The 24,233-nt window shown below is 46.1% G+C and overlaps 1 protein-coding gene across 12 annotated transcripts; it reads right to left on the bottom strand.

Annotated features, from left to right (window-relative positions):
* Nucleotides 1-991: 991 nt before the first annotated feature.
* On the bottom strand, nt 992-24,067 carry LOC100678682 (serine-rich adhesin for platelets). Of its 12 annotated transcripts, XM_032596185.1 has the most exons (17): nt 23,783-24,048; nt 22,333-22,692; nt 14,579-14,964; nt 14,124-14,260; nt 12,568-13,500; nt 12,169-12,480; nt 9,798-12,087; nt 8,911-9,725; nt 8,325-8,582; nt 7,582-8,024; nt 7,358-7,491; nt 6,430-7,272; nt 4,610-5,378; nt 4,013-4,397; nt 3,575-3,936; nt 3,209-3,495; nt 992-3,129 (listed from the first exon to the last, which is right to left on the bottom strand). In XM_032596185.1, the coding sequence occupies exons 4-17, from the start codon at nt 14,145-14,147 to the stop codon at nt 2,663-2,665; spliced, it is 8,322 nt and encodes a 2,773-aa protein (XP_032452076.1). In that variant the 5' UTR covers nt 14,148-14,260; nt 14,579-14,964; nt 22,333-22,692; nt 23,783-24,048; the 3' UTR covers nt 992-2,662. The 12 variants fall into 12 exon arrangements, with proteins under 12 accessions (XP_032452076.1, XP_032452072.1, XP_032452074.1 ...); XM_032596181.1 differs by lacking the exon at nt 14,124-14,260 and having other exon boundaries at nt 23,783-24,067; XM_032596183.1 differs by lacking the exon at nt 14,124-14,260 and having other exon boundaries at nt 14,783-14,964.
* Nucleotides 24,068-24,233: the final 166 nt, after the last annotated feature.

Below are 24,233 nucleotides of genomic sequence, written 5' to 3'. Positions count from 1 at the left end.
TGTTCACCGAGCGACGTTTTTCATATAGAAAATATGTCTTGTTTATTTACAATATGCAATCCTTCAAATATTGTTAAATTTCTTTCTTTCGCTCACTCTCTCGCTTGCTCACTGTTTATCTTTTTTTTGTGCTAAACGACAAATACATAGCGCTCGAAGAACAACCTTTCATTACAACAAAGCTTTCCTTATCTTCTGAGACGTTCAAAATGACTACGGTACAACGTATAGCGCTTTCGAATACTGGTAAAGTTTCATATATATATATATATATATATATATATATATATATATATATATATATATATATATATATATATATATATATATATATATATATGTATATATATATTCATTTTTTTGTTATATTTTAATCGTTTTAAGTGACAAAACTTTAGCCTTAACAAACATACGTTACAAAAACTCCTTAAGTTATTTTCTTATAACGGCCTTTAAGCAGCTTAAGTACTTGAAGCTAACTTTGGAAAACTTGTTTATTTACTTCCTTATCGTTATATGTACGATTTGTTTTTATCTCTCGAAAGAAATATATCGCGGCTCTTTTTACCAAAACTCTTGTTTTCGCTATCATGGGCACTGCCTTAATTTGTTTCCACTTTAAATGCGCTTGGTACGACTAAGTTGCGGCAAAAGGCCGCGCTAATTTGCCGACAAAAAGTTACTCCACGATTCGCTAGAGCAGTGGGATTTTTATTCTTTTGTAAGTCGTTTTTCTATTCAAAAATACGCATCTACTGATCTGTTCTTAAATTTGTCATTGTTTACGTTTGCTTCTCATTGGTGCCTATAACTTCAACGCGGAAATTTACACATTAAAAATTTACAGGAAGATTTTTAGGAGCCGCTCCATGTATATTCACTTGTCACTTCTTTTGCACACGAGCATCGATGAAGATGAAAAATAAATTAAATTTAACTTTTACACAACAAAGAAAACTCACAATTCATAAAGGTTAAATAATATACAATGCTCTTTAAATTTGATTTATTTGTACAGTAATGATCACGATCTTTCAAGACATACAAGTACAGGTTGCAATTACAAAAGTCACTGAAAAAAGAAAGAGCAGTATTTTTTTTATTATTATTATTTTTTTTTTGAACAACGAGTTTCTATTTACACATGATAAAAAAATACAAAAGAAAGTCAATTTTTGACTTTGGTGACAGAAAAGTTAATAAATTAAATTAATCTCATAATATAATCAAAAATATTGTAAAAAAATCATCGGGCTAGCTCTTTTTTACTAAATTTATCTTCATAACGAAATGTAAAACGCATGTAAAACTAAGAAACTGAAATTGGCAATAAAAAAATAAAGAGGTAAACTTTATACGTAAGACCCGTTTTTCTCGTGGCATTTTTCGTTGATGCGTGCAACTGTAAGTTTGCCTATATGCTTTATATCGGCCCCTAGGCTTTATTTTATTTTGTCTTGAACGATGATTACAGTGGATACTGTATAGGTAAGAATTACACGTATAAATTCTGACTTAACTCTGCAAGGAAAAATCTACCTAACTACCTTTGAATTAGTCACTATTTGCTTACTCATTTAATATGCACGAGTACACACGAGCAGATCGCACTCACCCTTGACTAGATTGCATTTTTTCTAAGTTTAATCCTTATGAAATCTGTTCTTTTGCCCTTGTTTTAATAATTCCACTCTGAAACACAAAGCGTCTTAAAGGTCTTCTCTGCTCTATTCGGTTTCCAAATTACTGACACTTCAATTTTTACAACAAAGATTCAGTCATCCCATAATCTGGCGAAAAGCACTAATCATCAAGTGTCGTTTCCAGTACATTATAACGTTACATAGTTATAATATAAAACAAAGTGTTAGATTCTGAGATGCCTGTTAAACTATTACAAGAATAGCAATCGCTTAAGTAGCGAAAAAAGTCGAACTGTCGGTAAAAACAACATTTGGAGACTATATATGTGTACATCCGCGTTACATATGTCATCGCTATCGCCTCGCAAAATTTCACCATATATTTCTCATGATCTAATATAATCGTAAACACCTACAATTTAAAAGGATGACGCACTACCGACTCCTGTGATCCAAGAATCTTGTGGTATATTTATATATAATATATAACTGTATACACATAGGTAAGTCTAAGTGTTTTCTTTATTATGTATAATCTAAAATTTTCTCCTACAGTTTTGCCTAGCTCTTCTTGTTCCTCTAAAAATGATCCTCGCAACGCGATTATGTACACTGGATATCCTCCGCACGATATGTTAAAAAAAAGAAAGGTTTTGGAAATTTTTGAAACTAAACCATAGATTAAACGATTCTTTAGATGACGCGAAATCATCATTTTCATTCGTGTATCATGAAATAATTCAATTTCCGTTATAAGCTAAATACTTTTACTTGAACATTGAAACGAACTAAAACAATTGTTGTCAGTATAAAATTAAAAAAAAAATTGTTAGAGAAAATCACTTCTCTGAATATCGACTGAATAACGGAACAAAACTCTTTCTCAAAGTTCAACAAGAACGAGCGGAGGGGGAAGAGAAGGAGACGACTTGACGAGAAAAAGAGTGGAAGCAGCAGCAACAGCGTCTGCGTTCCATTTTAACCCGAATGAAGAATGTACAAATGCGTGGGAGCTAGGACTACCTCTTCTTCGCGAGCTGCTTGGCTTGTTGCTGCTGCTTTGCCCTCTTCAATTTGCTATTATTTTGGTCGAGCTGCTGCGGCTTGGCGACGACGACCTTTTTGGTCTTAGGCGGTTCGGGCGTGCCATTACAGCAGCCACAAGCCTTCTTTACCTGACCTCGCAAACTTGATCTGCGGCCCGTCGAACAGTGTTCGACGCTCGCGTCCAGGGTACTGCTGCTCATTATCGTTGTCGTGCTCGCCTCGTCGTCCGACGGACTCACCTCGTAGATTTTGTCGGTCGAAGGAGCTGGACTCGATGACTCATTTTCGCTCGTTGTGGTCGTTATGCTTGATATCGCCGTGGTTTCTGAAGTGGCTGCTATTTTCGCCTTTTTCGCAGCTGAACTATTCGCGGCGGTACCGCTACTCTTGGTGCCCCCGGATTTGTTCAATACCGCATTGCCCACTCCGATATTTGAGTCTGAAAAAGTAGAATAAAAGGGTAAATTTTGCATGTCTTTGACAAATGGATACCAATTAATTTACTTCCAGATACTAACCACTGTGATTGATCGTTGTTCGGCGAGGGACTGGAGTTTTTCTCTTGGCTGCGTAGGTCGCATGGTCAACAGGTGTTACTTTGACGGATGGAACGTTTTTAACCGGCTCCTGAAGGCCATTGCCCATACCGCTACCATCGCTTGCCTCGAGCTGCGAGGTTCCAAAGGCTTCGCTAATGCTCGACGATTCGTCACCTAAGTCTTCTTCCTCTTCTTCATCGTTGTCCGTACTTGATCTCGTTCTCTCAGACATTGGGCTTTCCCAGCTCAGTGTTGTCCTAGTATTGCTAAAAATTTCACAATATTATTTGTAAAAGTTGTACTTATCTCATGATATCGAATATCTTTATCATTTACTAGACGTACCTGAAAAAATCGCTCGTTTGTGACTGCTTAGCAGGGGCGGGCCGTCTCTTATTGTTAGCGTACGTATATCTTTGCGTCATCAGCAGAGGTCCAGCTATTGGTGAAAGAGGTGACTGTATCGTAACGCTGGCCGCGCTATCTTCGAGTAGTGTCAAACCCTCGTCGTCCTCTCCTGAACTTGCCGTGGACGAGACGTTATTGACGTTGACGACTCGACGTGTAGCGTCCGACGTTGCTGAGGCCAGATTCGCCGTTGCATGAGATGAATCCATGTCCATCTCAAGTTTTGCGTGAGATTGCAGACTTGACCTACTACTACTCGGGGTACCCTCTCTGTCTTTTGATCCGTTTCTGCTAGCCGCCTATTGATCGACAAAAGTTGTTATTAAACATATTCTCATCGTTCTATTAGGCAGGGTTAAGAAACAATTTAAGTACCTTCTGATTAAATGAGTCGTCTGCAGGCAGTGGGGATAACCTGGAAATGTCCGAATTGCTATTGGAAGCCTCGTCTTGGCTTGAAGTTTCAGCCAGGCCCAATCTTAACTGTTTGGCAGTGGTACCGCCAGTCGTGCTGCCGCTAGCTGCGGTCTGTAGGCCGTCTGAGCTCCTCTTGTTTTTTCTCATCTGTGTCTCGGGCTTTGGCTTTGGCGTTCGCCTCTGCAGCGGCGCCTTCTTCTTCGGTTCAGGGGTTGGATTTGCCGCTACAACTACCGGACTAGCGACTCTACCAACGCTCGATACGGTGTCCAAGGATTTGAAGAAAGAAGTCGTGTTACTGGAGGTGCTATAAGACTTGATACCGCTCGAAGTTGTTGTCACACTGAAATTGAAAAGTCGCTTGTTAATACTCTTTAAATCTGAAAGAGTGAAAAATTACTCATTTCGAATAAAAATTGAGTCACTTTTTGCAAAGAGTGACTCAACTTTGCCTCTAATTCGAGTGATTTTTCACTCTTTCAGATTTAGAGAGTATCCAGCAATTCTTTAGTGCGGTAATGAGATTGCCAATTAGAAGTAAGATAAGTGTAATACCTTAATGTCTGGCTGCAACTAGCCTCTTGCGAGGAATGATCGAAAGCTGGGGAATGATTAGTATCGAAGAGCAGATCTGCCTCGGGAAAGAGGTCACTCGTACTTGGCTCATCGACTCCCAGATCTTCGCACTCCTCGCTCAGACTTTTCTGCAACCGTAGTTCACGCTCGATCATTTGCTGCTTTCGATCAAGAAGCCTTTGTTGGTGTTCATGTTCAGCTGTCGCTCTTGCGTTGTTAGCCGGTGAGCTCTTGGTCAGAATTTTAGCGGGGAACTTTTGGAAGGAATCGATTGAATTGTTCATTGCGTGATACTGGTATTTATTTGTTTGGAAGATACCGCTGCTCGACATCTCGATGCCCTGACCCTTGCTGATGATTTGTAATACACTGTTGTGGACGGTCTCCGAGTTCTCGGCGTCGCGGGAGTAAACCTTAATAGGCTCTATACCCAGGGCATTCGTCGTCGGCGTATACCTCCAAGGGGTGTCAGGCGACCCTTTACGTTCGGGTTCCCAAGCCTCCTGAAGCCTGGCATTACCGCACAATACTCCATTCTCCACTTTTACATCATCCATACTGGTACTCTCCATTACCGAGCTTTGGATGGTTGACGAGGCCGATTCCCGACTATCCGAACTGCTAGGGCCGCCACTCACCAAAAACTGCGTCGCTGTGTCCAGACTCGAGGAGCTAGTGGTTGTTGGAGTAAGTGCTGGTACTGGCGACGTCGACTGCTTTATCTTTCTGTTCAATGGTTGCGTGGGTTCTGCAAATGATAAATTTACTTTGGTTAGAAGTCTCGCTTGGTTGGAAATTCTTCACATTTAGTAATATTAAATTATATTTTATATCAACATAATATTATATAAATCAATCTACGCATTAACGCAAGTTTTCGATTCACCAATAGCATACAACTGTTTCAGCGCATTATTTATCCAGAGAAAATTGATAAATGGAAATCTTACGTATAATTTATACTTTACACACATAAAGATACCAAAATCTAGCAAAGATTACTGTTCTATTATAAATAATAACAATGACCAAATGATACACAGTGCATAGTATGTATTGCGTGAAACCATTCGAAAAGCGTATAGAGCTGAAAGAAAATAATATTTTATAAAATAGAAAAAATAATACGCGATGATTAATCATTGAGTGAACACAAAGTATCCACTCGTTACAACGCCTCAAAAATGAACCTGCGAAACATAGAAAATCCAGCGATATAAAAATAATTCAATACCACTTTTGCTTGAGCTACAAAACAAAACTACATGCAAAAAGAACCATTAAATGAAAAATATAAATACATTATGGAATACATGCACAATTTCTGAGTTTTTTCTCGACCTACAAGGTGATCAAAAAATGATTATAATATCATATAAAACGCAGAAATCACTACATACGTTACTGAAAATATGTTGTGCACCAAGTACTAAGTGGACTTTTCGACACATGAATTGTAAAAGTCCACTCTACGCTCTTGATAGACAATACACTATAATCTTAATAAATAAACGATAAAGGTGCTAGAAAAATATCAATGAATACATAAAACATAGAGAACGATCGATCCAGTTTGCTTTGGCTTAGCTAAATACTCAAATGACAATCAAACGTGTTCTTATCCTACTTAAAAAAAGCATACGAAAAATTATGTAATGAATATTAATTTGAAAAGAAAGAGCAGAAACGTCGTGTGGGTGGCTACAACGATAAACCGGAAAACATAGTACGCATAAAAAAAAAAAACATAGAAGAATAAAACACGAAATCGACTACGGGGGCCTCCGCCGTATCCTTACCGGCTCTCGTATTGGACTGTGTAAGTACATCAGCTACACCAATGAAACTCTGCTCCTCTTTTCTCTTAACCGTTTTTGGGGACATCATCTTCTCGCCATCGACACAAGTCAACGTCTCAGTCTCTTTCGTCTCTTTCTTAATTTGCAGCGCGGTGCTACCAGTGTCATTAGTGGACGCAAATGCTAGTGCTAATGTCGTGGCCACCTTCTGCGCCTCGGGTTCTTTTACCGATGTAGGCGCTGCGATACAAACGACCTGCTGTTGTGCTTGTACGCCAGCCTCAGTTGCCTTTACAGGCAATTTAACGCTGGAAGAATTAAAGATCCGCTGGCCTATGTTCGGATTACTCGTAATCACGCCCGAATGCTGAAACAGTCCTATCGTCGTCGTTGGCGTAACCTTGCTTGTCTCCAGCTTGATGCTATCGGTTTTATTTTCGCCACTATCCTCATTATTAAATCTGACTGCGCCACCGCTGCTCACAGTCTGCTGGGGAACGACGATTTGACCTTGCTGCGTCTGCAGTTTGACCTGCTTCTGCTGGTGCTGCTGTTGTATGACTTTGTTTGCCTGGCTTAGAAGAGATTGGAGAACGAAGGCGTTGGAAACGCCCGAGCCGCCGCCGGCTGTGCGTACCGTTGGAACGGCAGCGAGGAGCTTTGAGCCCCCCGAGACGACAGTAATTTGTTGACCGCTCTTAACAAAGTTCATGGGGAGCATGAAATTCGTACCTGATACCAATACTGCTGTGCCCGTAGTCATTTTACTCGTCACTGAAGCTAGCGTTTCGCCCACGCTCGATGGCTGGACTGTCTCTTGAACGATTACTGTCCGTGTTTGACCTGTAAAAGACGTAGCCATGAATTAAATAAACAGTATCAAAGTCATTGCTAACAAATCGAATATTAAATAGAAAATATAACTAACCTCCTGTATTGGGTTCTGCGAAAATGAGGTTTCGCCTTTTCACGTTAACTTCCACTCCGTCATTCGAGTCGCTCGTCGAGTTGGCCGACCGTGTCTCCGTTACACTCCCAAGCGTTGCGTTATCGTTGACAGCACTACAAATTACAAAATATTTTGATTAAGAAAAATTTTCAAACGACATGTTTACGGAAACGAATAAAAGATTTAATGAGCTCTGTAAGTACCTTTGACTATTGTTGTTGCTACCGCTAGCAAGGGTCTCCTCGGAAGCGGAAAATCCCGCCGGACTATCTTGCACCTGGAGAATAGCACTGCTGCTACCCGTGCCACTTCCACCACCACCACCTCCACCGCTCGAATCCTCGCTACCCATCGTGCGGCCCATATCTTCAGCACTCGGACTTGGCTCGGAAGTCTGTTGGCCAGATGGGCCCTTTGATGACTTACCAGAGCCAGACTTCTTGCGTTTGGATGACTGATTGGGATTTGTCGGTGGATTCGAGCGACGCCGAGGTGCCGGCTTGTTGTTCAGATCAGGCGAATTCCGTAGCTGCTCCGCGTACTGGCCCAGAATTGCATATATCCTCTGTGTCGTCTCTGGATCTTCTTGTGGCTTTTGTTGCGGTTTAGGGATGGGTGCTGCTTTCGCGGCAGCCTGCGCTGTTACCTGTGATTTGAAGATAACACATTACTTAAACGAACTTTGTACTTGAGTGAGCCTAACTTATTACTTTTTTGTTTTTGTTTTGCAGATAGATTCGCATGTAAGCTATTAATTTTGATAAAAAGTAGAGAAATGTTTAAAAAGCCAGTTTTTCCAGTGTAAATATGATTTGTTAAGTGTCCATCACTTAATGTTTGGAGAAGTAAAAAGGAAAAAAGATAAGCCAAAAATAGAAAGATTAGAAAAAACAAGCATAAGAATAAACTTTCAAGAGATAAAGTATCCACAGAGAGCTGGGCTTACTTTGACGGTCTTAGGGGCGGCTTTTTTCGCGCTTTTCGCGGCCGATTGCGGCTGCGTTTTTCCGGTGGACGAGACAGGCTGAGGGGCCGGTGTTACGCAAGGACTTGAGGAGCTTTGAGAGGTGACGCTCAATGCAGGAGAGGCGGCAGGTTGACAGTACGACGTGACGACCACGACCGGCGTCGAGTTCACGACCTTCGACGTCGCCGTGCCGCTGTTCTGATTTGTGTACATCAGGGCTACCTTTTGCGGATACACCTAATGTCATAAAACAGATTTTGTAAGTTTTGCAAACCGGCCATGAAAAAATGTTCACGATTGTAAAGATTATATTATGAGATTTCTACCACATACACAAACACAAATGTTTCATGATCAACTACTGAGAGGTCGGCAAGGACGACTCTTGTTTTTGGAAAAAATGACTTATCAGACTATTTTTTCTCAATACAGAATTCACATGAACGACAAAAAGTTCATGTTGTTATATCGTTAGGAAATCAATGGCATTCAACAAATGAGATTCGAAGATTTAGAAATGAGTAAAGATAGAAGAGAAAAAGAGAGAACGATCGAGCACGCGTACCTCTTGCTGCTGGAATGTGACAGTGTTGCCGTTACTGGGAAACTCGACGGCACTACTGGGCGACTGGGAGGACATGAGCAATTGCTGGCCGAGCGTGCTCACCGAAATTTGCTGGGACTGAGGCTGTTTAGCAGTAGTATTGCTCTGCACCGTCTGCGTCTGCGTTTGTACGGTTGTGGTGTCGGTAGACGACGATTGGCTCGTACTGCGTTCCTTCACCTGCTCGAGTACGCTCTCAAACTCTCGCAGTTGCTCTAGTGTCGACGAGCTAACCTGGTTCGTCGACATATCCATCGTTGAGTTCATGAGAGTATCGGCTGGCCTGACTGTCTGTGGTTGCTGTGGCTGGGCTTGCTGTTGTTGCGGCTGTTGTTGCTGCTGCTGTGGTTGTATCCTCGAAGTCAAAACTTGCACAGCTCCGGAAGCCGACCGAAACGGTGCCGTTCTTATAATATTGAGCTTCAATTGAACAGGTGAGCGATTGTTCGAGATGGCTGCAGGTAAGGATATAACAGGATTGCCGCCCGGAACTTTGTGTGCGTAGATGACTCCAGGCGTCGAGTTTGGAACACTACACAGCTGCAGCGTCTGTCCTCCAGCTGTGGTTACATTAGAGTTAGCGCTTGATACCGCGCTCTGCACGATATTCAAGATCTGCCGAGTACCCGCGACCTGTAAATTCGGAATGTTTGCGATGTTTACGTTCTGCACCGACGTTTGCACGCTCTTGGTAATGTTCGAGCCAGCGGGAGTCGATTTGACGGCGACAGCTCGCTGCACATTCGTAGCTGCGCCAGCTGGAGCCGCAGGTGCTTCTGTAAAAACCAAGTAATTAAGCATTCACGTGTATTTAAATAAAATAACAATATTCAAAAGTCGCATCTTACCATGCGTATCGGACGCTGAGGACGATGGCACAGTCGTGGACTCGGTGGACAGAGTGCAAATAGTCTTGCCAAAAGCCTGCTGAAATTTCGGCAGACCGGTATTTCTGTTTGCCTGAGCAGGTATAGTTTTTATCTCAGTTCCGGCAACTGAAGCCACTGGCACCTGCCTCGCAAAGCCGATATTTCCATCCTCGAAGTTCTGCAGTGAAAGAATGCTTCTCTGACCAGTAGTGACCATGCCTGGAGTTACCAATTGTAAGGTACCATCCGGCTTACGTAGCAATAGCTGTTGCTCCGTATTGACCGTTGAGGCGTTGTTGGTCGAAGGCGAGGTCGACTTCTTGGGTGACTGGTTTGAGCCAACTCTCTGATTTAAAACTGCCAGGGCGACGGTCCTAGTGCCGTCTGTCGAATCCATAGTCGAGGAGGTATTAGTTGAGTTGAGAGGCGAGGTATCTGGCGACTGGTTAGCCTCTTCGCCGACATCCTGCAGGGAAGAAGACCTCGTTGGCGGAGGCGGTGTTTGGCCTGCTGGACTCATACCCACTCCACTATCGTGGCCACCGGACGAGGGAGTACCCGGTAACTGGATGTTGCTACGATTTCGCGGAGGTGTGTTGCCCGACGCTGTAGAGTTGGGACTCTGCGAAACGTTCCGCGACAATTGCACTACGTGGACCGTCGACTGTACGCGCGGCAGTACCGAGAACTCCATCGAGTGCATACCCGGAACTTTTTTGGTCAACATTTCCTCCAGCTTCGACTTGGTTCTGCTTCGCGGCTGGGTCGGGCCTTTGGCCAAAGCTTTCTGCTTGGAGAATCCAGCGAGCGAACCTTTGCTCAACGACATGGTCTTTTGAATATTACGAATCCTGTTGCTCAAGGCACCGGCATTTACAGCTTGTGCCTGTTGCTGCCTCCTGTGAATGACGATCCTTTTATCGATTTCATCGACTCTTCGCAACGATATCTTCGGATTGAGATTCAGCGTACTGAGCATAGGTGCAAACTTGGTCGTCAGCCCGTTAGCGTTGTTCTCGCTCACGTTGTTGTTCTCCTTCTTTATGCTGACGTTGTTTTTGCAGATTGCATTTTTCTGGTTGATCTGGCTGAGCTTCTTGTTATTTGGCCTGTACATTCGCAAGGTCTTGATAACCTCGGGATTAGTACGCTTCTCCATTATGAGATTCGCTGCATTGAAAGCCGCCGAACCCTTGATAGTTTCGCGGTTGTTTTCATCCATATCAGCGGAGAAAATGGTCATAATATCGTTGCTACTGTTGTCGCCAATACCGTCGAGACCACTGCTCGGCCGGATGTTCTCGTTGACGAGAATATCGAAGTGTGAAACCGAGTCTACGGTTATTTTCGTCTTCTTTGGCCGGCGTTTCGTCACCTTCTTAGCAGCTCCATTGCACGTCTTCTTTTTCGTGATTCTCCTCATGTTTTTCTTGCAGCCGTCGCTTCCCAAGCTATCTGTTTGGCTATCTTGGGTATTGGAATCGCTCTCCGAGCTGGTTAGGAGCCCTTTCTTGAATCTTTGACTAGGCTTGCGGTCGTACTCGCTCTCAGAGGAATCGAGTCGCTGCACCTTTCTCGGCCGGCCGCGTTTCACCGGTTGCACCACGAGAGCCTCACTATCGGTATCCGAACTATCCCCGAGACTTTGTTGAGTTCCGTTCGCGGCCTCGGATTCTGAGTAATCCGAATCGTTCCACTTCTCGTAGCCCTTCTCGATACCGTAATGGTTGTCCCGCGGATCATACTCGTACGGCTGATCCTTGAACTGTGAGTAATCGATGTTCAGGTACTTGAGCTCTTTGTTCGTGTTGCGCATCTCCTCCGCGTTCTCTAGATACCTCTCGCACAGCTCGCTGAGCTCCTTCCACTCGAGACACCAGGTGAGAACGTGATATCGTTGACTGCTTAGCACCACAGCGAGGTCGTCGTACAGTTGAGGACTCAATCCCAGCTTCTCGCTGTTCAGCACCTGACTGGCCACGGCCTTTTCGTCGCAGTCGGCCAAATCGGTCGCAGGGTCACTCTTGACCAAAATCGGCTCGTCCTGACTATTCTCGACGCTCGGTGTCGACATTGTCGTCGTTGAAACGTCTATATCTTGATCGGGCTCCTTCTTGATTTGTACCTCGCTCGTTTCAACTTTCGTCGACGTTGATTCCACTATCCTCGTCGAATCATCCTCCGTCAACGCTTGGGTGGCAGTGCAATTTAGCTCCGTCACCGATTCAGTCTCATTAAGTTTTTCTTCTCCCTCGATCTTTGGCTCCGTCTGCAATAATAGAAACATTGAGCAAAACTATCTCACATTACGTTCGACGTCGGGACTATAACCTTTGGGACTACAACCTACCTTAATCTTCACACCTTCGAAGTCTAATTCCTCTCGGCTGACCTTGCCGCAGGCAATCGCGAGCTCCTTGATGCGGTCGTAGCAGGCTCTGGTCGGGTGCAGCGAGAACGCGGTGAGGACGCACTCGCTCGCCGTGCCGATACTGTCGCTCACGTAGTCGGCGAGCCTGAGGAACTCCTGGCTCAGCCTCTGAGCGGTCTCCTGGACCTTCTCCTTATTGGCCTTGGATTTCTGGTTCTCCAGCTCGTTCATGTCCGTGGTGAGGGCGCGAATGTAGAGCTCGATCACCAGCGGCTTTATCGCTTCGCCGAACTGAAAATTAAGAATCGACGGGGTTAATAGTTGGCCAGTAGGAGAGTACAAGAGAGCAAGGGGATGTATCACAACGAATGTACTCACGTGTCGCACGAGGATCTGGCAAAAAATATAGATATGATGGGCGCTCTCGGCGGGCTCGATGAGCTTGCGTATGATGCCGGGCAGCGTGGCCACCTGATCCTTGGACTTGGCGTGGAGCAGCGCCCAGGAGTTGAGAATCTGCTCGAGCGTGGCCGGGCCCACCTCGGCGATAGGCCTGACCATGCCTGTCGTTACGAGGTACTGGGCGACCAGGCCGGCGGCCTTGCCCGAATTTCGCCAGACTCGGGCGGTGCCGTACTTAGTCGGCTTCTCGCCGCTCAGCCTCTGCATCATCTCGAGTCCGTCCTTGAGATCCATGAGCTTGAGTTGAGCGACAATGTCGTGGGTGCGCTTGAGCTTGTAGAGCAAAACAATGTAGACGTCCATGATGTACTGGACGTGGCTGGGCGCGGAGAGCTGGCTGAGCCTGTCGCTACGGCTGAGCGAGCGCACGCAGGCCGCGGCGAGGTTGACCGCAATGTCCTCGCAGCGATCCTCGCAGAGAATCTTGAGCCTCATGTTGAGCAGCTGGCCGCTCTCCTGACAGCAGAACTCGTCCTCCTCATGCTCGGAGCCGGCCGCGGCAGACTGGCCGTTGAGTATGCGATCGAGGCCCGGCTTGGACCAGGGATTCTGAACGAACTCGGAGAGAGCCAGACAGCGTTTGCTCGGACCCAGCTGCTGCTTCTGGGCGAGCTGGCTGGCGCAGCGCTGCAGCGTGACGTTCAGGTGGGTCTTGTGAGCCGGTGCGAGCTTCGGCCACTCGCCGCGCAATACCAGCTCGAGCGTGTGCTCGTTCGCCCATTCTATGAGGTACTCCGACGTGTCCGGGCTGTTAGCGACGTAACTCGTCACCTGCTCCCACGCGGCCAACAGTGCGTTCACCTTGTCGATGTACTTCTTCTTGCTGTCGCTCAGTGTCGCTTCAAGCCCCTGCAATCGAACGAAAGAAGGCATTAGATTATCGCTCTACGGGCACATCCGAGTACACGTTCGCTTATAAATTATGCTCCCGCTCTGTACGGCCTCGAGAACCGATCGAAATTCAAGAGGCTCCAATTATGATTCGCGTGCGGAAGTGCGAGAGCGAGAGAGATGCGATGTGCGACTCTCTCTCTCTCTCTCTCTCTCTCTCTCTCTCTCTCTCTCTCTCTCTCTCTCTCTCTCTCCCGCTTTGATGATGCAGCGCGCGCGCAGATGAAAGACTCGCGCGTAGGTATATGTGTGTGGTACCTACTGCGAATGCGAAAGGGAATAGAAGAAAGCGAAGCGACGAGTAAATGGGGAAATAATTGATGGAACCGGATCGGAAAAACTTGACGTTCCTCGTCCTCGGGACTATTAACTAATTGCTTTCGCCTGCGCTGCGTTATTATAAACGCGCAGGCAAGGAGATTTTCTCCACTCTAGTGTATCTTTTTCAAATACACAAGGGAGCTAATTAAAAGGGTGTAAAAGCTCGCTCTCGTCCTTTCGAAGGCAAGATTGACTTATAGAATTAGGACTAGCTTTAAAATTATTATACCATGCGATTATTTGAAACTATTAGCCCTTACCTTTGCAATGATGTTATTTACCATTGTGCCGGATTATAAATAAATGTCGTGTTTTCCTATGAGATATCATCAGTAAAACATAACATCATTGCACAGAGAGAGACGAGTATCACTCTGACAGATAACAACTCAACGATCTGAAATTGAAACGTTTACATATACAATTCTTTACACCCCCTTAATTTCGTTATAAACCTAATACTCTAAAACGAAGAATTCGAGAGTGTCTATATCGGGTGTTAGTTCCACGCAGTGGAGGATAACACACGGCTGTTAGTATATGCCCATCACCACAGAGAGAGAAAGAAAGAGGAGACTACAGAGGTTCATGTTCATAATATGTTAGATGCAATGAGAAGAAGAAGAAGAAGAATGTAACATGGTGGTGGTGATGATGCGTCGGATGTGTGAGAGAGAAAAAAAAATTGTTGGCTGTTGTCTGAATGTTGCTGTACCGTGAACTCGGCGCAACGCCCGTCAACGAGAAGGCCAAATCTCATACTAGCCGGCCCGTCATAATCCTGCATGATCATTCGAACGCGGCGGCCATTGGAACGAGCGTCAACGAGAAGATCGTCACCGACGCACATAGTGCGGCCACCTCTGCCTGATCATCGTTCGCCAAGTAGTACTGAGAGTGTATACACCGAGAGCCTCACCGCGCACAACTTCTGGATGTGCGAAGACATTCAGAGCGGCGGACGCCTGTGGCGGAGCCTCGAGTCCTTCCGCTGCTGCTTTGGCTGCTGCTGCTGCTGCTGCTGCTAGTCTCAAGCCCGAGTCCCCGGTTGGAGGACATCGGCTCGTCGGTGTGGTCCTTCTTTGTCGTTCTCCTCCTGATCTGGAAAGAGGTATACACATGGATAAGTCAATGTTTCTCGAAATTCAATCCACTCTCTCTCTCTCTCTCTCTCTCTCTCTCTCTCTCTCTCTCTCTCTCTCTCTCTCTCTCTCTGCATGAAAATCTGCCCGCGCGGATAACGAGCTTAAGGTATAGTCGTCGTCTGGGGATAGCGAAAGCTTCTCTGTACGGAGGCCCGCATTTATTTTATACATTTCCCAAGTTTAATAGTACAGGAGAGACTTTTCTTTCACGAAAGCACGACAATGCAGGACTAGTCGTCGTTTCTAATTGGCCGCGTGTATATTCAGCTGCGGGCGCGGGGAGATAGGATAATTGGAGAGCGAGAGACTTCCTTTTGGAAAAAAACCGAGTTTGCACAGAGATGACGACAATTATTTCGAGAGAGGGAGTTGTATTTGCAGTTAAATGTTTAAGAAGATCCGGCCCGTCGTCGGCCTAAGCGAAAATCGATGCGCCTCTTATACACACGTTGCCCGCTGAAGTTAATATGAAGGTAATATCACGCGACGATTCGATTACCGATAATGGCTATTGTCCCTTTCGAAAGAAGAAAACAATAGCCTCGGCTTTACGCTAACACATGAATGAAGGCGCGCGTCAAGCCTGTGTGTGACATAAGGGAAAAAGAGAAAAGCGAAAAATCGCACCTGTCTATACTCTCTCTCTCTCTCTCTCTCTCTCTCTCTCTCTCTCTCTCTCTCTCTCTCTCTCCGAAACCTTTCGCAGTTCTCTCTCTCTCTCTCTCTGTTTCTCTCTCTACCCTTAAACTCTTGACCTTTATCCCCTGGGCTCTCTTTCTCTCTATCTCTGTCTCTCCCTTTCCCTTCTCTTCCCTCGCATTAGGCACACGCGCGCGCGCGGACTTGCAGGGGAGCTGCAGCTGATTGTGTGTGTGTATATGAGGGGAGAGAACCGCCAGGAATTGTCGTGCGCGCGCGGGGGGAAGGAGAGAGGGAAAACGAGTACATACGTGACGTAGATATATACCGGGATTACGAGGACTCTATATACGCTGCTCTCCCGCGGGGAGATGTAGCTATTTTCGTTGCAGAGTGGAATTCGTTTATTGCTATTTTTTGCGATGCTTTGTACGAGAGCGAATTAAAAGAGAGAGAGAGAGAGAGAGAGAGAGAGAGAGAGAGAGAGAGAGTGAGAGAGAGAACCGCTAGATGGACGGATGTATGAATAATGCATGCAATCGACGACGATCGTCTCGAGGTGGACGCGAATATCTACGGCGAGGTGTAATCGTGTTTATCTTGAGACAACCCTTTCTATATACCTATATATATGCGAGATAAGAACGGCGGAAATTTGGACTGTTTATTAAAATTCCGAGGAAAAAGCCCTCTGCGTAGTACACGCAGAGAAAAATTTCAATGATAAAAAAAAGTGCGTTGGCAGACGCATATGCACAGAGACGAGCCGGAAGCGGAGTAGCTGGAATTTCGCAGACGTTGTACACTCTCTCGTCTTACGCGGCGGAAAGTTTCTCTCTCGTATTTATACCTGCGCGCGAGCAGCACACGCGGCGCGTATAAGGATTTTAATCCCATAATAGCGCCCGCGCGGCAAATTCAAATTGGATCGAGCGAGCCTCGAGATATCGCATTAGCCCTTGACTACACGTGTGTGTGAGTGAGTGAGAGAAAAAAGTCGGTCGAGGGTGTGAAAAATCTCGGCCTCTCTGGCGCTACACACACTCTGAAATTCCATCCGTCTGTGTAGCGGCGGTAGCCACCCTTTCTTTCTCTCGATGCTCACTTTTTCGGCCTTTGTGCGAGCAATTATACGAGTTTAATTGTGCTCTCTCGCGCGCGCGCGCTCGAGAGGGGGACTCGATTTTGCGGAAAAAAGCAGCGCGTATATAAGACACTTAACTCGGCTGCTGCTGCAGCTGCTTCGAGTTGTTCGAGTAACAAAGTTTCGATTCGATTGTGTATACACACTTAACTCGATTATATGTAGCGCCGGCTGTACTAAACGGAATCCGTAACTCGTGCAAACTCTCTGCGTAGACTGTTTAATCTTCGATTATACGCGCTATAATCGCTCTCAAGCGTTTAAAATACGATACAGCTCTCTCGTCGGCGATGGCTATATTTATAACTCAGTGAGCGAGAGCGTGTGCGAGCGGATGGAAGAAAGCTGGCGTACGGCGACGGAAATACGAAAAAAGACCAAGACGGGATTACAAGCGCGAGGAGAGTATTATACGTGCGAAATCCACTTTTACAGGTTCGATTCTCTCGCGCGCGAGCACAAAGTCTCTCTCTACTCGGCGATAAGCGATAAACGAAATATTAATGCGCGGCGGCGAGTCCCACTTTGGCGACGCGCTAAAAAAAAGTGTCTCGGCCCCTTTTAGCCCCTCGAGTGCGCGGCGGCGTCTCTCTCTCTCTCTCTCTCTCTCTCTCTCTCTCTCTCTCTCTCTCACTCGCTCGCGAAAAAGGCAATCTCTCTCTTTCTCGCTAGAGCTAGCGAACGCTTCCCTTTAATATTCCGCGCGCGAGAGGGGGGGGGGAGGGAGGAGTAGAAGCGACTCACGTAGCTATTTTCTCGTGATGTTTCTCTGGAAACGGGCCGAGCTTGTGTTGGTGTGCGCGCCTTAATGAGAGCTTCGCTTTTTTTCTCCCTCGCTCGCGCGCGCGAGTTGGAACACGTTTGTTGCATATTGTTCTGTTACGTTATTATGTTTATTATACGGTTTAGTCGGCGTGTATTGTTATTGACGCGCGAGCGCGTCGGAGAGAACGAGGAAAAGGGGATCGGAATATACACACGGAATGAATATTGATAATTAAGAGGTGAATAATGGAGCTGCGGCTTCGAGGTTAATTTCAATTTTTAACATATGTGTGCGCGCGAGCGCGGCGAGAGTGAATAATTAATTCGGTCGCGGAAAAATTTCGATTTTAACCGAGGCTGTGCACACATAGTTCGGATTTTTGCGTGTCGCTTCGAAAACACATCGTGTGAGAGAGCGTGTTATGCGCCAGCTTTAGCTTCTCGTTTTATTTTTGCAAAAAAAGGTGGGAGTCGCGTTCTCGTGGCAAAGCAACGTTAACGACGTGGTAATTATTAAGGCGAAGCCGCAGTTAACGCCGACTCGAAATTGCGCGTTCACGGGAAGATTGAAGATCTCTCTCCTCCTCTCTCTCTCTCTCTCTCTCTCTCTCTCTCTCTCTCTCTCTCTCACGTATCCCTGTACACAGCAGCAGTGGAGGCAGCCTAATGAAAATTCCGCTTCATATTTCGCCGCTATATCCCAGCACGCAAAAAGCGTGTAATGCACAACCTCGTAATAATTCCTAAATATTGTACAAACTATGTGTGTGTGTGTGTGTGTGCGTACAACAGTAGGTCGAAGACGCGGCGCAATTTTTATATTGGAAAAGCAGCTGGTCTCTCGGGGGGAGCCGCCGCCGCCTCGCTCGCGATCGAGAATTCGATGGATGCAAGCGAGAGAGAGAGAGAGAGAAACTTGGCGATGCTCGGCGCGTCCTTCCCACCGCCGCCCATCAGGATTACAGGGATATACACTGCTGCTGCTGCTGCAAGGCATAGATATATAGAGATCCACCCCCTGGCTGCAATGACGTTCGCTGCTGCTGCTGATGCTCTTCTCTCTCTTCTTCCCCAGCACGAACCGATGTAATATTCTTCGCGGTATACACGCGCGGGATATATTTTAATTCCTCAATTGTGTCTTCCAGAGGCAGAGATGTATTTTTGCGAGATCGATGCGCGTGTAATTAAAACAAACGATAATATACAAGAGTCTCGTATGCGTTACATAACGTTGTGTAATATTGATAAAAATATCACAAGTTTCATATAGAACGGGTAATTAGTAAAAAAAACCCTCATTGTCATTGAAAGCTGAAAACTATAAACGAAAAATATCAACCCTCCGGAAACAAAAACTACCCTCCCCCCTTTCTCCCATCAAAAAACTGAAAAGCGAAAAAATGGTTCACACAAAACGAGACGCCCTTCTCAAGGCTCTCGCTCGCGCGGGGAAAAGCACACGCGAGCTAAAGGAAAAGCCTCTCTCTCTCTCTCTAGCTTGTACTGTATATCCCTCGGCCCCATAAGTATACGTATTATACCTACGCGTCGCCCCATAGAGGAGCAGCAGCAGCAGCAGCAGAGCAGTAGTACAAGTTTTCCCTCGGCCGAAAAATCCCCTGTCTCTATACCCCCCGTCCCTTTTTCATCCAGCTGGAAACACATGTGGTGCTCTCGACCACCGGAGAGACTCTATACACATACTGTTGTTGTTTCTAATGCAAGAGCATATGCGCGCGCGCGGCGAGCTCCTTTTCTCAGCCCGTATATTATATATCGCGCGAAAATTCGCGCGGCGATTAATCGTAAACGAATCTGTCTTAACACTTAACCGCAGTCTTTTCATTCTTCTCTCGTAAACATCCAGAGAAAGTCACGCACGCGCTACATACACGCGTAATAATAATTTCCATCACCGGTATAACACACATTAACGAATTCGCTTCCGTCATCGCTGCACACGCACGTATTGCGTATATTATAATACAGCGCACGATGAAAATCAGAAGGACACCTCTCTCGGAGCGCGCCCCGTAATTTTCGGCCGGCTGTGCGCGAGCGAGCGTTAGATTCTATCTACCCCCTCCAGCACTGCAGCGACGACGACGCTCTCAATGAGTTTTTCCAACGAGTTTTTCCAGATACTATACTCTCCATAAAGACGTTCCCTCTCTCTCGCTCTATCTCTCTCTCGGCACACGCATTCTTTTTCTCACGCGATGCTGCTGGACCCCCGTCGCGGGTACGTCCTCTCACACGAATAATAAGAATATAATATAATAATAAGCATCACGTCGTAAATACCGCAGGCGAGCACCTGTAGATGAAAAAAAAGGGGAGAAATCTCAGCGACGTCCTTCGCGCGGTCGTACACAACCACGTTTTTTTTTTCGCCGCCCTCGCATATAGCTCGGTTTCTTTCATACACACGCGCGAGCGAGCGAACATTGCTTCCTTGACACGGTTCTCTCTCACCCCCTCCGGCTGACTCTCGAACGCTTTAAACTCACTCCCACCCCGAGCCTTTTTCTCTCTCTCTCTCTCTCTCTCTCTCTCTCGAGATGCGCTGCTCTGTATGCGTGTGTGTGTGGTGTATTAATTGAAAGGAGTTGCGGCGCTTGCGGGCCCTGGAAAAATTTGAATTTTAACCGATACATTATAACAAGCATACACGTATACGTTGAAGCGTAGATGATCTTGATATCCACGCCGTATACAGAATAATATAATACGCGTATATACAGGCTGCCTCACATCATAGAGACCGATCGGAGGGAGGGTGTGTGACGCACGAGTGAGAGTTATACACACGTATACGTACATACATACACACATCCCAGCTGCACGTAATGACGTAACGAATTGTTTCTCGCTCCTTTATGCGTGTGTATAAGTATATATACACAGAGTGAGAGAGAATCGCATGTGGGCGCTGGGACGAACCGTTATTAAACGATTTTTTTCGCTGACTCGGGCCGTTCTGTGTTATTGTTTACTTTCCGCTGGAATGCAAAAATCCTGGAACGCCGGCGACAAAAAAAATGGGAAACACACAGAGGGCGGGATCACTGGTGTTTGTTTTGAAATGAAGGTCTCTCTCTCTCTCTCTCTCTCTCTCTCTCTCTCTTCGTGAAAAGTGAGTTTATTACCGGAAAAAAGGAGCCGTATCCTATCCCCCTCTCCATTCATCTCGGGGCTTTATTTCGGAAACTGTGTCGACTTATTTACGATTGTGCTCGTGAATAAAAAAACGCGGCACATTATCGACGGATTCGCTCGATCGCCTTACATAAAAAACTATGGAGAGGATCGTCGAGAGAGCTGCAACGAATTTGTCGTGCGTGATAAGCTCCGAAAGAATAACAAATCGCGGCCCGATAAGATAACGAGTTTATTGTAATAGACACCTCGGATTTCACCTGAGTATGTATTAAGTGTATCGAATCCGACTTCGGAGCTGGGAGAGAGATGGTAAACACCGATGACGATCAGAGAGATTGCATGCGTTATGTGTCCTATATTATTATGAAAAACAATTTCGCGATTGCTTACGATATAGACAAGAAGGAAAGCGAAATCGTTCGGACGTGTAGCATTGACAAGGTTGAAATGAATGAGCGAACCGGTTTCCACATTACTCATTCATCTGCACGAGCGAAAATACACAGGAGCGTTTGAGGTTATGCGATTTTCTCTCTCGCGCGACCGGCTTATCACGCGCTTCGTTGCGCAACGACCGCTGGATTTCCCTGTATATAAGTACATTCACACACGAACACAGCTTCGCGTTCCAAGTTCGATGAAAATTCAGACAAACGAGTGAGCGAATACCTATTCTCACACGAGGCGTGAATCGGACGATAAACGAGTCAGTGCCACGCGATGAGTCACCTACATGTACCTATAATAAAACTCCCTGTGTTTATTTTATGTATACTAAGTGTATTTTTTTCTGATCGTCAGCTATCAATGTTTATATCGGAGTCGATCTGGGGAAAAAAATTATCTATATACCGCGAGCTCGAAAACAAGCTGATGTGTGTATAAACGGAAAAAGTACAACCTGAGGCGATAAAGCGAGTATAATCGTAATTATAGCACGTACGCGCGCGTGCGATTTGACGAAAAAAATATGCATATATTAAACAAGCGGCCAGATGTTCAGCGCCACGTGAGGGAGAGACGAGGCTCGAAGATTATTTTCTGCGGCCGATTGAATGTCGATGTACACAGCTAAATATTCAACGCTGCGAGTTTGCATTGAATCTTGTGGATTAGCATTTCTTTGGACAAGAAGCAGTGGGTATTGTACACTGCCAGTGTTGCAATAACACATCCTCTCTGTAATTATTGGCTTTACTTATTTATGAGAGCATTATGTAAAATGCCGTGTCTTCATTGGACTGAGAAAAAAACTAACTCCAAGAAATGATAATCCAATCTGTGTATGCGCACAACTCGAGGCTACAGATACTTCTACGATCTAAACTAACACTTTCTGCAATCACAATAAATGAGTCAGCGTTGGCTGAAACTCAAACAGGTGGATCTTGCATATTTTTATCTCTGCTGAACGTTATTTAACTCTTTTGAGATTATCCGGATAAAAAACATGGAATTTAAAATAGCTTTGCTCCAGTGGAAAGTCACCACAACAACAATGACTGCGTGAGATCTAATTTTAAACTCCTACACCGTTACGTCTAAAGCTTATTTCGCTTAACCTTCCATTCCACCTTAAAAACTACACAAAATAATGAGACTTTGACTCACCAGTAGAACTAAGCGATGTCCAAACCAGCACTGTATCTTAGCACAATATCACCAAAGAAAAAATTCACTGTGATGTACTGCCTCTCCTCACCTGGAGCCACCAGGCTCCATGGTCCACAAACGGAAAGTAATGAATAAAAAAAATTAAAAAAAATAAAAAAAAACAAGCCGCACTAGTTTTTTCACTGATCTTGCTTCCACTGTCAGTGTGTCACACACACATACTCTCTGGCACGAGAGCGACGGCGAACAAAAAGCAACCAAAAAACAAAAACGGCCTGGCCGGTGCCGTTGGAGCCGCCTACATGTGTGTCTTCCTCAGCTCTGGAAGTGATCAGTCATCTACAATAGCCCGCAGACCTGCAACAGAGAAAAGCCACAGAACGTCGAGGTTAATAAACAGTCGTCACTACACAATCGTCTCTCGATGACGACGGGGACGGGGACGGGGCGCACGCGACTTAACCTGCAAAAAGCACAGGGCGGCAACGCGCTGCTCGGAAAAGCGCTACTATGTCGGCGGCGAACTTTCCTCGCAGCGCTCGCACCCCCGTTCTCCCTCTCTCTCTACTTCGTGACTCCATGATCTCTCACTTTCCATCTCGCTCTCTCGCGTTATATACCCTCACGCAGGTATGCACGTACACACTGACTCACACCTACATACAAGTCACACCGACCGAACCGAGAGATATTACCGCGGGCAATTAGCGAGGTTATACCTGGGAGAGGAGATACGCACCGAAGCTTTTAAAGAGCTGAGGATGACGAAAACTCGCGGCCGGAGAGAGTATAGATACACAGCTATCAACGACAACACAGTGGCTGACTGTTTCTCTATCTCCCTCTCTCACTATAGCATTGCACCCCCCGCGCGCGGCGCGGCCTCCGTCTCGCTCGCACTGCACTGAGAGCCGTGTGTGTATATGGCCGTGTACATTATATACATGTATAGCTGCTTGCACTCGCGCGAGAGAGACGGAGAGAGACTAGCTGCTGCTTCGGAAGGCGTTCGGAGCGAGAGAGGCAGTCTAAAACCGATGCGTTTAACCTTACTTTTCCAGAGCAAACTATCGTTACGGGTATTACAAGACAACACATCTACGATTGTCACTCTCTCTCTCTCTCTCTCTCTCTCTCGATCACAATATATGACGCACGTTAGGCCCGCGCCCGCAGATGACGGCGCGTCTCGCCCATCACATCAGCCCGACTATGTTCACTCTTCTTCCAGCTCCTTACTTATCCATACGTTAAACTCGTAGACGATGAAAAATTGCGAAACTCGATTCTCTGAAGAACACAATACGGGACACAGGAGCACTTGGCACATCGCACTGAATATGTTGGATGTAGAGGACGACGCGTAGCAGAAGCAGAGCGAGAGAGAGAGAGAGAGAGAGAGGAGGCTCTCTCGCGTACACTTGGTATCTTTCCGTCGAAGCCGTACCTTTGTCCGAGTCTCGTTGTGCTCGAAGCGATGATCGGCGATTGTCGTTACGAGGCCGAGCATACTATATTATCACACTAGCAGCACGGGCGGCTAGCACACTCTCCTGGGCTGGCTGCTGCTGTTGGCTGCAACGACGACGACGTACGCTACTTTCGCCGCGGCCATCTTACTTTTTCGGCGGACGAGGCGAGCAAGAGAGCACCAGTAGAGCCCCCCCAAACATACCAGACCGTCAACCGTGGGATTGTACGAGAGTGTGTGCGTGTGTGTACACGAGCGCGAGTTTTAGCTCCGATATGATGCGCGGCTGCTTGCTCTCGGAGATTGGGACAGAGGGCAGCACTTACCGAGCGATCATGCACAAGCACAACTAAGCTACGTTGTATTCGCGGTGTACGTATAAGATGCGCGACTGTGCGGGGTTGGAATATTTATACGGTCGTGGATT

This window comes from Nasonia vitripennis, chromosome 1 (assembly GCF_009193385.2).
Source record: "Nasonia vitripennis strain AsymCx chromosome 1, Nvit_psr_1.1, whole genome shotgun sequence".
Classification (NCBI taxonomy): domain Eukaryota; kingdom Metazoa; phylum Arthropoda; class Insecta; order Hymenoptera; family Pteromalidae; genus Nasonia; species Nasonia vitripennis.
Note: the sequence above shows the minus strand (reverse complement) of the source record. Positions and strands in the feature narration are given on the sequence as shown.

Bases quoted from the DNA above. Each gene is read 5' to 3' on its own strand.
- LOC100678682 (XM_032596181.1), bottom strand. From the start codon at position 14,713: ATGTGCGTCGGTGACGATCTTCTCGTTGACGCTCGTTCCAATGGCCGC. The intron at 12,088-12,168 runs GTAGGTTGTAGT...CTATTATTGCAG, and splicing joins TCGAAGGTGTGAAGATTAAG to ACGGAGCCAAAGATCGAGGG. The intron at 3,130-3,208 runs GTTAGTATCTGG...CTACTTTTTCAG, and splicing joins AACAACGATCAATCACAGTG to ACTCAAATATCGGAGTGGGC.